Here is a 13,939-nt window from a genome sequence, read left to right as displayed (position 1 = left end):
GTACAGATTGCCCCCTCAAGTCTTTACAGCAATGCACTCTCAAATTGAGGTCCCTTGTCTAGAATGTCCGTCAGCTCATATTTCTGTAACAGTGTGGCTCGAGTGCCAAGCCCGATAGCAACAACAAACCTTTCAACCACTCTGCGGTACTGGTCATTGAACTGTGCAAGCCTGCTGCCAGCTCCATGGAAACCGCTTGGTTTGTCATAAAGTCTGGTGCCTGGTCGAATCCCACAGCACCCAAGGACTCCATCTCAAATGGTATAGGATCCCCACCATCATGAAGTATGGTTCTCACATAGAGGAAGAAATCCACCCTGAACTCTAGCACCCAGCTGCAGACCTGTGTCGGAATTAAAGTGACGGTGGAAGTCCGACCTGAGCAGTCGATGCTTATGCTGTGGGCATGTTGACGTCAAAGTGGTCTTTGTTTTGGTCGGTGGGGTTTGACCTTTTCCCTTGAGCCAAAGGTCCCGGTCACGGTTGGTGTCGCCAAAGGCGTTGTGGCTGGAGCTGTACCTGTTACAGCCTTCTCGAAAAGCAGAAGCATTTGCTGCTTGATCTTCTCCGGCTCCTCCCTAGTAGCCCCATTGGAGGGGTAAAAAGTACCCTTCTCCGATGAGTCAGAGTCTCGCCTGTACATGCGCTTCTTTTTGTGGGAGGATGAGGAGGAAGAGTAAGGAGACTCACTGTTCGAATGCGCTGTCTTCTCAGCTTTCTTAAGCTACTTGACTTCCCTGTCTTCTTTCTCGGGAGCAGGCCCCTTGGTATCAACTGCCAAGGATTTTGTGGCTGATGACTTCAAAGGGGGCCCACATAGTGGCAGTTATGCAAAGTGTTCCCTCAGAACCTTTGTGTTTGAATGATAGGAACTGCATTGCTCTGTATTGTGTTCCACAAATAGAGACCACAGACAGATGTTATGGTGGTCTGTGATGTTCATGTTGGAGCTGCAGTCCGGACAGCGTTTGAACCCTGAAGGCTTTGGGCCCTACATACTGACGCAGAATGAATTGACAATTTTGAGCCAAGTTCCGAAAACAGCATGCAGAGCATGCAGAGAAAAGGAACTGAGGTATGGTGGTGTAGTGATGCTCTATATAGGATTGCAGACTTCCCGTCTGAAGTAGAGGAGGAGCGCGGGGTGAGGCTGCAGAGGTCGAGGAAACTATGCCGACCCACACTACGCCCATTGTGGAATTTTTCTAAGCTACTAATGCTGAGGGGATGATCTATCAAGATAAGCAATCTGTGGGAGAATGCCATCCACTGAAATAAAGGTTAGCATCTGTGAGTGTCTCCAGATGATAACACTAGTACACATGGGCCTGCCCTAACAGCCGATTTTTTGGAATGCTTGTAAGCATCCTTGCAGTCCAAAATCATCACTGAAAGGGTCTTGGAACTGATCACGCAAATGTTGATGGGCCTCTTGCCCCACATCCCACAAGGAGCATAAGTGATATTGGGATATATGAAGCAAACAAAAATCCACATCAATTTAGCTCATAACTAAGCAACCACTTGGATTACATTTCTTTGGGTAGGTTAAGGAAAGCATTAGGTGTGAAATAGAGCTAGAGATTGGGTACAACCTGCATTTTGGGGGTGGAGTGGGCAGACAGAAATAGCAGATCAGCTGGCACTGGCTGTCCTTTTCCACCTTCTTCAAAACGGAGATTCAGAAGGAGATGTCCATTACAGAGAAAAGACTAGCTCTTGCAGGATCCAACTTAAAAGTGATCTCAACCACTGAACTTGCCCGTATTCAAGAAGAAAGTCACTTCCTTAACTTTCTTGATTAATCGAGCAAAATAAATGTAATATCTCAGCAGCGCAGGGATATTAGAGTTAAATGGGCTGAATGCATCAAACAGGTCCAAACAATTGGCAGTAAAGTCATTTCTGGGAGAATTGTGCAGATGACTGGCATCTTGAAGTCCAACAACAAGCTGCTCAGTGGAAACACCATGCTGTGGAATGCCTAGGCCTTTTAGAAGTCCCATGCCAGACCCCAACGGTGGACCAAGCTGCTTTGCGCTACATGACTGCACAATTACACCACAAACCCCCTTACTCTGCTACCCGGAACTTGTTTTGGTGCATACCGACTCCAGAGACTTTGCTCTAGAACATTCCTAACGTCCATGCCTATACCTGGGTGCCTGTATCCCATTCTGGGCTCTGCTAGAATTACTAGGCTCTCCTCCCGCACCAACCCACCTCCCGTACTCATCCCTTATGCCCCGTTCACCTCGCCCCCCTAAGACACCTCCCTTGACGTCCCCCAGCAACAGAAATGTATCTTTTAAGTGTGCATTGATTAATGTACACTCCCTTCGGGTGGGGGGGGGGGGCATGCTGTGATGCTGGAAATGCATCGGAGGGACAGGGCCTCCGTATCCTTGTCCTTTACTGCTTTTTATCATGTGTTCTGTCGGTTTTCCGCACAGGAGTTCATGTGGGACTCCTGGCGGTGCAGCTCTCTTTCTTTTGGTTTGGTGAACGGACCCGTGGGATACCCTTATGGCACCCATGGGTGGGGGTACAACCCTGTGCCCCTAGGGTATGTTTTTGGGCACCTGTGGGTGGCCCACAGAGCAGGGTATGGGCTGGTGGCAGCTCCATGCTGAATTTGACAGGTGCGCAGAGTATCCTCCATTTTGCCCTGCCATTGGGATCAGTTGATCCCTGATGGAAAACAAGATGGCCCCTGTGGCCTCTTGCTTTCTATTACCCATTACCTTGTTTTCCCAAAGTCCTGGGAAGCCCTGACTCTGTCTCTTCCCCCTGACTGACTGTTGGGTGGAAATGCCATATATGGTGTTGTTGTGAAGGCCCGGCCAGACTAGCTGGAGCCTTCCCGGTGATGTATGTTGTGGGTACCTCCTGTGGGTGGGACCTGGGTGAGTGTGTGACGAATATGCATTCTGTGTTGTGGATGTCTAGTATCTGGTGGTTGACACAATGACTGAGACAGCCCTGCCCGAAACCAGTATGAATGCGGCTTGGAGTGTTGAATGGCTCGGTACTTGTCCCAATACACATAACCTGTTGTGAGTGTCTGGAGAGAAGTGAATGGCCTGAATACCCCGTGTGCCTGATTGGCTGCCTGCCTGCATGAATGCCCGTAGTCATGATTGGATGCTTGAGTGTGACCCAGCGGAATGAATGGGAGATCAACAGTATATCTGGGGATCTCTCACTGCTAGGAATCGTGTTCAATAGTAGAAGTCCACTACGACGAGTAACTGGAGTAACTGACGCTTGACTTTGAAACCCCGCTGGACGAGGAGTGCTGTGGCTCTGCCTCGCAATCTGAAAGCTGCTGTGTTTCCAAGGACTGACCCAGAGAGGACCTGGTAAGGCGCTCTCTTCCCGAGCTACGAGGGACCATCGTGCACAGCTGATCTTTGCCAATGCTCCCTGGTAGACAGACCTACGACAGGCTGCCGACCCGATACGGAGACTGCTGCAGAACTCCAAGGAGAAGCACTCGGACTGTTGTCCGCCACTGTCGACGACCGCTGTCGCCGACCGGAGCCGCCGTGCTCCCGTTTGTCTAAGAACTTCAATTGATCATCACCCGCTTGTCTCCCGCTGGAGAAGGCCCGACCGTCGACGCGCCGAGCTGTATTCACTGGTGGGTTTCCCGCCACCTAAAGACCACAGAGACGCCGGCGACTCCACGCCCTTGCTGGGCCACAGTTCTTCATCTCTTTGCGGTCCAGAACTATCGTCACCGAGGTGCCCCGCACGCCTCTTCCTTGCAGGACGCCAACGCGCTGTCGTCGACGAGCACCGCTAGGAACAAAGCTGCCACTTCACGGCCATAGTTCAACCTGTTCACCGTCGGACGTTCGACGACCCGTGACTCCCGCCTTAAAGGGAGGGCACTCAAAAAGGGCCGTCGATTCCCCGATACCGAACGCAGAGGTCCTCGACACCTCTCGACGATCCGTGGCTCCTGCCTGAAAGGGAGTCACTCGAGAAGGATCGGTCGACGCATCGTCGGAGACCTCTACTCCACCAGGTACATTGGGGGGGGGCAGGTGGGGGTGAAACCTTAATAGGAAGAAGTGAGACTATTGATCATATGGACTGGGCTTGTGCGATATATTTTTATTTACAGGTTGCCCAGGTGGGGGGATCTCCACACAGAACTGTGCCTCGTGGTCGGGGTCAGTATTCTGCCTATTGTTTCAACCATCTTACGTTCCTGCCTATATCTATTGCTGGTTTCCTCGTTATTAATCTGTGTGACATTTTAACCGTACAGTTGATGCACTTTAATGAGATTGGATAACATTAGTGGTACCACTTTAGAACTGCATATATTTATCATTATTGACTTCCAAGTACAAAGTGCGTTATTGTGATCGTGTACATACTTTTGAATATTAATTATATAAAGACTGTTTTCAGTAATACAGTGTGTGGACATTCCTTTGTGGGGGTTCGGGGACTACACTGTACTTAAGAACCAGCCCGTATCACCTCCTGAGAAGCTAGCCCTTGGTTGCTCGTCCATTGCTACCTTATAGAGAATCTTGGCTGGGGTCCGCTGTGCCTCTCCTCTACCATATAGAGAGCAGAAGTACAGACACCCCCTACCAGTCTTTACACATGCCATTGACATCCATGACCTTATCACAGACCATGACATACTAGCCATCACAGAATCCGGGCAACCTGATGCCTCAGGACCGCTACTATCTTTAGCCAGCCCACTAAACTGCTCTATTTACAGGTCTGATCGCATCAGTACCCTAGGAGGTGGTGTGGAACTCATTGCCAAATCCTCTCTCCTCCTCAGAAGTATTGACTCCCCCCAACAAGCAGGGTATGAATCTCTCCTACTACCCAGAAGCTCCACCTCCTTTACCGCACACCAAGCTCATCATCAGGTAGACCAGAATCCGATATCCCCCTTCCGATCACTCCTCTTCCACCGAATGTATCATCCTAGGTGATTTTAATCTGGGTTTCAATGACCCCAGTAACAAAAAGGCACTCTTGCTAATCTAAGCCCTACAGGAGATTAATTTTACTCATCTAGTCAGTGTGCCTACTCACAGTGAGGGATGTATCCTTGACTGGATACACACCAACAACGTCACCCTTGAAATCTCCACCATCTCCCTGGTAACCTGGTCTGACGACAACCTCTCGAATTTAACATTCTGCATTCCAATCCCACAACCCCCCCAGCCACATGCAATCAGTCCAATCCTCATCCGTAACACTCGCAAACTCACACAAGATACACTCAAGCCCACTTGATCCACACTTCTCACTTCTATACCATTAGACAATAACCGCCCAGAAGTCTTAGCTCACCCTTACCACCGGAGCCTCGGCACCACGATGGATCAACATGCTTCTCTCAAATCCAAAATCCCCCAACCACACAAACTCTCCAACCACTGGTTCTCAGATTAACCCGTCTCGCTCCGCAGAATCAAGAGATCCCTTGAGCACATTTATCTAAAGAACCCCCCTGCACCCCCCCCCCCCAAGTTAACCACTCTAAATTTGCCTCAGCCGCTAAGACATACAAGAAAGCAATATTCTCCCAGAAGGCCAACTCCTACAACACCAGGATTTCTAATGCTAGTTCTAATTCCAAAGAACTGTTCTCCATCTATGAGAGTTTGAGAACCCGTTCAGTCTTTAAACTCACGCCAGGTCAGTTAAGAATGGTGTACTACCATTCAGGGTGCCCTCGCCAACAAAAGTGACTTACTTCTTAACAAAATGAATGCCAAAAAAATCCAATTATCTCCAAAGCCTCCACACTGATCACCTCTCCCACCTCAAAGCTCGCTATAGCTATAGATTCAATACCTTTTTCATTCTCCCAAGTCACTGAACAGTATGTCCTGGAAACCATCCTGGCCCCTTAAACCCTCAAACTGCAAAGGAGATTCCTGTCCAGCACACATCGTAAAATTGTGTGCGCCCAAGGTTTCACCCATCATCACAGACTTTGTAAACGCTTCATTTAAGACCTGCATTGTGCCCAACAGCATCAAATCTGCTTAGATCACTCCACTTCTTAAAAAATGTCTCTTGAGCCTTCCTTACCTACCAACTACCAACCCATCACATCGGTCCCCTTTCTGCTTGACCGGATGGCCTGTTGCCAAGTCCAACTCTTCCGAGAAACACACTGCCTCCTCAGCACAAGACAATCCAGGTTCTGACCAAAGCACAGCACAGAAACGGCTCTGTTGGACCTGAAAATGCAGCTGGACAGCATTCTGGATAATGGGACTCTTTATATCCTCCTCCTCCTCCTCGACCTGTCAGCAGCCTTTCATTTGGTTGACCATGACACACTCTGCAAGCACCTTGGATCCCACTTCCTATTCACCTCCGATGCCATTGCCTGGGTGAATTCCTGCCTTGGAGACCACACCAAGAATCTATTGGTTACTCAGCTGCAGACGCCATGCCAGCACCTTTGGGGGTTCCCCAAGTCTCATGCTTGTCCACTAGACTCTACAACACCTACACACTAAGCCACTACTCGACGCCCTTGACTCTCTTGACATCTACACAAACTTTGCTGATACACAAATTCTCATCCCCATCACCAGAAACCACTCGGAGGACACCGTCATCAACAAAATGCATTCCACCATCCAAAATTGAATGGCTACCCACAATGTCTGTCTGAATGATGACAAAACTGAACTACTGATTGTGGGTGCCCCTTTTCCGTCTCAGCAAACCTGCCTCAACCTACTCCTTCTCCACTGATGGTACCGTCATCCCAGTACTCCGACAGGTCAACACCCTGGGGGGTCCATCTTGATGCAGAACTTAACATGACTAAACACATCAACGCTCTGGCATCCTCGACAGCCTACATAGCGAAACTCATCTCTCCGAGTAGGCTATTCCTGTCCCCAACCAACTACCTCACGCTTGCAAAAGCTATTATTAGCAAACTTGACTATTGTAACGTTCTTTCATGGGCACCTCTACAGCAAACCTATCCCAGCTGCAAATTCTCCAAAGCAAAGCTCTGTGCAGACATGATCACATCTCGACATCCAGACGTGAATCCCATTGGCTCCATATCAAGGCTACAAAACTAACACTAGCACACCAATGCCTCTACAACACTGCCCCTTTGCACTTAACCACGAATATCTATCTGAAATACCATTCTCATGCTCTACTCTCTTCCAACAGCATAGCTCTTATCACTCCAAGAGTCAAAAAGGCTAAAGCTGGAGGTGCACATTTTGCAGTCCCTACCCAGCACTCTGGAACTCTCTACCCAAACGCATCAGAGATGAAACTTCCTACACCATGTTCAAGAAACTGATGAAGACCTGGCTCTTTAATAATATGATTAATTACATTTTTCACCATGTCCTCCTGCCTCCAGCTCCACTCTCTTTTTACCGTCTGACTGTTACCCTACTTTAAATCCGTTTATACTGTACAAACACTGCGATACCCCTGGGTCTGGGCGTTACAAAAATGTAATAAATAAAACAAATAAAATGGTGGTGTGGCCAAGGGGCTGGGTGCCAGCAGTAGCTGTGTGATGCTTGGCTGGGTGTTGCACGGTGTGGGGAGGTTTCCCAGTCATCAATACTAGAACAAAAAAGGGAGCCGGGGACTTGGCCAAATGAGGATATAGAACATTACCTCTTTCAGGATTCATTGCATTGTACAGTTAGATCAGTCACAATAAGCTTTGACATGCCAAACCCCCACAAGTGATGCTCCCTAGTTTAGAGGAGACAGATGTATATAACCCATGAGAGACAAACAGGGAAACATAATCCGGGTTGTGGCAAGACGGTACAGATAGAGACAGTGAGGTTACAAGCATGTAAACTGCAGTATGCGAAGACACGCTAACTCGCATGATGCTTTAGTCTGGAGAGAGCTATAGAGGGCTGCACAGCGTTCATCTCCCAAGCGGTAGGTCTCTCGTACACATGCTCAATTTAGGGGTCCAATGAAGGACTTTCATTAAGAAGGCTTAGTCCATGGGATCAGGGGAGTGTTACTAGAGCAGGCTAGGAGGCAGGAGTACCGCCCACGTAGAGAGTACCAAGTCCAGCACGCAAACTACACACACATGAATATAATAGGCTGGGGGCAGACATGGCCCAGATAAAAGACATGTAGGTGAGGTCTGGGAGCTTGGAGAATGAGTCAGAGGGAGGCAGTGCAGGCTTGAGAAGCCAGTGGCATACAGGGAGAAAGACGGATAAGTGGAAGGAGGAGAAGAGGAAATCAAAGAAAGGAAGGAAGGAAAGCAAGAGGAGGTGAGGGTGAAATCAGAGGAGGTTGGGGAAAGTAACATCAAGGTGGGGATCAGTATTAAGGACGTGTTAGAGAAGAATATCAAGGAGGAGATAAATAGGATCAGTAGTGAAGAGGAGGTTTGAGAATAACAGTAACGAGGTCATCTGCATTACTGGGGGAGGGTGAAGAGGAGGAAGGAGGTTTAATACCAGAAAGAGGGAGGTAGAAAGAGGACAGGTAAGAGAAGGAAATGAGAGCCGTCTGCTAAAGGAGTTGGAGGTGGGGAACACATCCTACAGGGTTGAGGTACAAGCATGTGACAGAGTTGATGGAGTGAAAAGACCGAGTAAGAGGACGTAAGAGGACGTTCAATAGGAACTAGGCTTCCCTCTAGTCACAAATACATTGCAAATCATCAAGGAGGTAAAGCAGGACCGTTTCAGAGGGATGGGGAAGAGGAAAATAAAATAAAATCAAATCAAATCAAGCCGTTTGGGTCAGGTAAGAGAAGACTGCACGAGTATGACAAGTAGAAAGCACCTTCTTATTCAGAATTTGGTATCAGCTTTGGGGTCAGAGTCAATCCCAGCTCCCCACGACTGTTGCCACATCAGGGCCTAAGATGACTTTGTTCCTCCAAAGCAGGATGAGCAATCTCACCGGGCAATACTGAGACAGGTGAAAACCTGATCCCAGTGTGGAACCTGGGAGTGGTGGCACAGCTCCCGGATAAATGTGATCTACAGTAGAGGGCGCTAAGGTGTTCAAATGAAACATTTGAGACATAGGTGCTTGCACCATAACAGTAACATTGAGTGTTTATTGAAGTGGAAGTGTTGGAGGGAAAGTGTAGTTCCTGCATCTTCTGCAGAAATATGACCTTCTGTAGATCATTGAATCTGTATATGTACTATTGGGTCTGAGTCTCAAGGCACACTTCCTAAACTCAAAGAAGATTGGTGCTTTGACATAAGAAACACAATCCTAGAACTGGACCTGTGATTTATTTCTTATTTTAATTACAGATGTTGTGGCAAGATTTGGGTCATGATGCCACAGAGAGGGGACAGGGGAGAGGAGGAAGAAGCAGGTTGAGATCTACTCATGGCAGAGGAGTGGGAAAATGTGACATCAACCTTGTCTGCCTGGATTAGCCATATGAATGCATTTGCATTGTTTGGACTCCAGGCACATGGTTGGTGCGGACCAGAAAGGGGTTTGCCTTTTGTACTCCCTACATATACATTTCTGGTAATTAACTTTCAACACCACTGGCACCCATGTCACCAATGATTAAGCTAGACTGTTCAAAGATCTATATAGATCTATGCACCTGGGACGGATTCAGAGCAATCTGTAAGCGAAGGTTATACATTACAACAATGTATTTCTTGTTTTTTTTAGCTACTACAATCAATGATCAAAATCTATATGCTTATGCGGATAGACATGCAACTAAAAGACACAAACCTTGACATAGCGCTCACCTGCCATAAGTAAACAGATAATGCACATGGAGAAAGCAACGACCATGATGACAGGTAGCTGGAGAGAGAAAATCAATATTAAACTTTTGGCGCATTAGAATGTACACAAGACAAACAAAAAATGTGCGATACTCAACTTACACAACACATTGAAACTCAAACATGGCTGAATAACGTAGAAATAAAAACATGGTTTACATACAGTATGAGCCACCATTTACAATCATAGTAATTCCCAAAACTCACCACTACTTTAACAGGCCTCTGTACTGAATGCACAATAACTTTGAAGAGCAAATGCATGCGCTTACCTTCCCATTGATTTTAATTTTTAAATATATAATGATCTCATGTTTTAATAACACACAGGGAGAAGAAATTAATCCTGTTCGATAGCCAGTATATCTGCCTGCCTGCTCCTTTCACGTGAACCATCAAGGAAAAACAATCTTCATGGGAAATGACATTTAAAAAAGTGTTAATATGTTTTTACTTTGTAAAGACCTGGACATACTTTGCATTAATTATCATAACAACATTTGTAACTTTGTATTCTTGTCCAATTTAACATTTTGAACTTTAACCTGTTCTTTGGGTGCACTTTTAGCATTAACATGTTACTATGCCTCCAGCAAAGTAGGTTCAGGTCTCTGGCAAAGTAAAAACATAAGCACATTTGTCAGAAACCTATGTCAAGTGAAGATCATTATGCAGACGCTTTGTGTTGCAGGGAAAGCATCAGATGGCTACAATGGATTCATTTTCTGCCAAATGGAAAGGCTGCTGCTTTCTCTCAATCCTTAGATACTGTGCTTCCGCTCCTCTTCAATACTGAAATGTTTCAAGCACAAGGGAGGTGTCAGCAAGACCAGCAGCGCTGGAGCCCTGTTGCAGTTAAAGAGCGGACTTGACAATGAAAGCGAACACACATGGCTGCACTTGCCTATCACTGCTGCCCTAATGGGTGTCCATTAGCATCTTCATGATTTTTCCCTTCTAGTAAAAAGGGGGAGCTGACCGGAAGAACATTTGTACAAACAATTATTTCCTCTTTTGTCCGGTCTTCCTACTTGCGGCTTGCTCTGTGTACTTTCGACTCAAACTTTTAAATTTACCTGGGAGGGAAAGGCGGAGAGATGGGGGGGCGAGATAGTTCATGAGTAAGCCTGAGTAAGAGTAGAGCAGTAGAGCAGTGTGGTTTGGCCTAGCTCTTAAAAGAGAAGTTCTCTCAAAAACTGTAATGTTAAAAAATATTGCCCATATCTTCAAGGGAACCGGTCCTGGATCAGCTGCAGTGACTGCGACAGGAAGGGCAACCGTCGTCACCTGCAAATGGTGATCGTCGCGAGACTCTCCTTCCTCCATCCTGTGAAGTGTCTTTAGAAGGCCTGCATCGTTTGATTCTGCATTTCTTCGCTGACAGGGTTTGCATCTTGCAGTTGCACCAGACAGACATTTCTTCGCCGACAGGTTTTGCATCTTGCAGTTGCACCAGACAGGAAGAATCCTCGAACCTGCAACACTTGGGCACCTTGCAACGGAACAATGGGAATATCAAGCCCCCTGTGACCCCCAGACAACCCATAACATCTGGGAAAATGGGAGTCAGGGGGCTAAGTAAGCATCAGTGTGCCTGTCCCCGCCCACCCTCAATCCACCAAAGGATAACATTGGGTACGTGTGCGTTTGTCTCCAGTCCACTCCACTTTGGAAAGGAGAGAACTTACCTATTCTTCGGTAAAGTCTTTTAGAACTTTTAAATAGTTTGAAACTAATCACCACAACAAGCCCAATGCATCCCTTTTACAGAGAACTCATACTTGTGAGAATCAATGGGTTGGACCCTGTGACTTTTGGGTATAGGACCCCCCCACCCTCATCTTAGGGTTTGGACTTCTAAAGTTAGGATACCGCGCTTGTGACTGGTTCCCATCATATTACTGCATCAGCATTACTTCATTACTTACCTGCATTGTTTGGTGTTTATTTTTTAAATAGTATTTTATTGAATTTGAACAAATAAGGTAGGTCATTACATTGTATTGCTTCCGTCAGACATAAAAGACCAAGCAAAAAGAAACCGTAAAATCAAAACAATAATACTTGTTTAGGCAGCTTCTCAGTTTCCTTCTGATAGTCAAACCTCGGACCTGGCAGAGAGACTTTTTACGATAGCCATGAATCATGAACTTTCTAAACCTACTGTACATTTTCTGTGTCAGGTAATAAAATCGCGGCCAAAATGTTGCTGGTAAAAGAAATTGCAGCAGAAATACTGTGGTTTGACCCGGTAAAGGTGTACCCCATTATACCATTTAAGGGGTGCAGGGGCTGAAGGGGTGTCCCCCGCACCCCTTAAATGGTATGTGTCCGGGGGTGCCCCCCGCATCCTTTACATGATTGTGGCGGCAAAACCACTGCATTTTTGCCACAATATTTTGTATACACATCAATTTTTGCTGCGATTTTAAGACATGGAACCCATTTTCTCCCTTACCCATCCACGCCCCTCCCCCTCAATCTTACCCCACCCCCCGCCTGTAATAAATTGTGAGGGAACAAAAGGATTCAGCACATGGGGAATGTTCATCCTGTTTTTGGTGTGCAGCATTTGCAACAGCAGTAGTCTGGACGGCCTTTCGAATTGTCATGGGATACGGCTATCTGTCTATGTGGAAGTGTGATTCGAATAGTAATGCTGTAAGACATTCCATGTCATATCTCTTTTGCTTCGCGCAGTCATTCCCTTTTTGTAAGTAGCAGACTTCCTTTCCACTGTAGCGTGAGACACACCCAAGCCGCTAGAAGAAGATTTCTGGGTATATGTGTTAACACTATGTACTGGTCACCCACAAGCTCAATTCCAAACAAAACCAAGAGTGGGGTCAATGCTCTTCCGATACCCTCTATGTTGTGGATCCAGGCCAGGATTTCCTTCCAGTAGGTTTGAACTTTGGTGCTTTCCCACCATTGGTGCCAGTAATGGCGAACCATTGAACATCCCGCCAACAGTACGGGCTTATCCCCAGGTACATTTTCGCCAGTTTCTGGGGGTGTGGTGCCATTGCATGAGCAGTCTACTGTTGTGCATTTAATATTGGACTGAGATTGTGGAGTTCCAGATCGCCCTGTAGACTGCACCCCATGCCTCTAGGTTGCCATCACAAACCCGGTCTTTCTCCCACTGTAGATGTCCCCCTTTCCAACAAAGCACTCTTCTAGTTACACTATCAACCCTCAGGAAGCCTGGTAACCCTCAGGAAGCCTGGTGGGTGTTCAGCACATTCCCAAATGGATTAAGTTGTCGCTGGGGCTGTTTGTTCCACCTTGGATCTGTCAATGCGCTTTTTAGTTGTAGGTATTGCGAATGGCTGGATCTGCTGACCCTGCTGTGCACTCTCTACCTCCCCCTTGGTCAAGAAGACCCCCACCCTTACCAGTCCCTGCTCAAATTGTGGTCGGAAGCGGATTAGGTCTAACTGGGTGGGCCCAGATGCAGCTTAAGGGAGAAGGCCATGTGGTGACGCCGCTCACGTCAGATTTATTTTTCCAGAGAGACCACAAAACTGTCAAGGTTGGGTGTTCACGCACTCAATGATTTTTGGGGGACCTGTATGCATTCCCCCAGTGTAACTGGTGTAAAATACCCATTTTCTAGGTGAACCCACTGCTTTCCCCCTGATTCTCTCAGATGGTCCAGCAACACACAAAATTGTGCTGCTCTGTAATACTAAGTATGTCTGGATACGCCATGCCCAGTTTGTCCTTTGGAAGGATCATTGTTTTGTAGGCAATGCAGGGTCTTTTCCCCTCCCACAGAAAGGCCAGCAGATAGTGTTTCACTTTAGCATGAAATGTATCTGGAAGCACCACTGGGAGCGATTGAAAAAGGAAGAGGCGAGGTGGAAGAAAGTTCATTTTAAATCGTTGTGTACCTACCTGCCCATGAGAGCTTCAGCTTAATTTTTTATGTCTTTTTAAATTGCTGTCCAAAGCGGGGCATAATTGGCCAATAAAGGTCTCCTAGCCGCCTTGTTATGATCACTCCCAGATATCGAATACTTTCGTACTTTTGCTTCTGGCCCCAGCATCTTAATAGATCTTCTGGGAGGGATCAACCATTCTTGAAGGGGAGGCTCTCGGTCTTGGTTAGGTTAACATGAAAACCAAAGTGG

General features: G+C 47.0%; 1 protein-coding gene across 4 annotated transcripts in view; it reads right to left on the bottom strand.

The window, feature by feature from the left end:
* The window catches only part of SACM1L (SAC1 like phosphatidylinositide phosphatase), a 1,165,903-nt gene that overhangs the window by 31,748 nt on the left and 1,120,216 nt on the right, over positions 1-13,939 (bottom strand). For 2 of the 4 annotated variants that reach the window (XM_069613355.1, XM_069613354.1), the window contains exon 19: positions 9,765-9,822. The exons of the other annotated variants lie outside the window; for them this stretch is intronic. In XM_069613355.1, the coding sequence (XP_069469456.1) occupies positions 9,765-9,822 (58 nt within the window). The remainder of the gene's footprint in view (positions 1-9,764; positions 9,823-13,939) is intronic. 4 annotated transcript variants of the gene reach the window in all.

The sequence above is a fragment of the Ambystoma mexicanum genome, chromosome 5p (genome assembly GCF_040938575.1).
Source record: "Ambystoma mexicanum isolate Mex_15411 chromosome 5p, UKY_AmexF1_1, whole genome shotgun sequence".
In the NCBI taxonomy this organism is placed as follows: Eukaryota; Metazoa; Chordata; class Amphibia; order Caudata; family Ambystomatidae; genus Ambystoma; species Ambystoma mexicanum.
The sequence above is the reverse complement of the archived record's forward strand: the minus strand, read 5'-3'. Positions and strand labels throughout refer to the sequence as shown.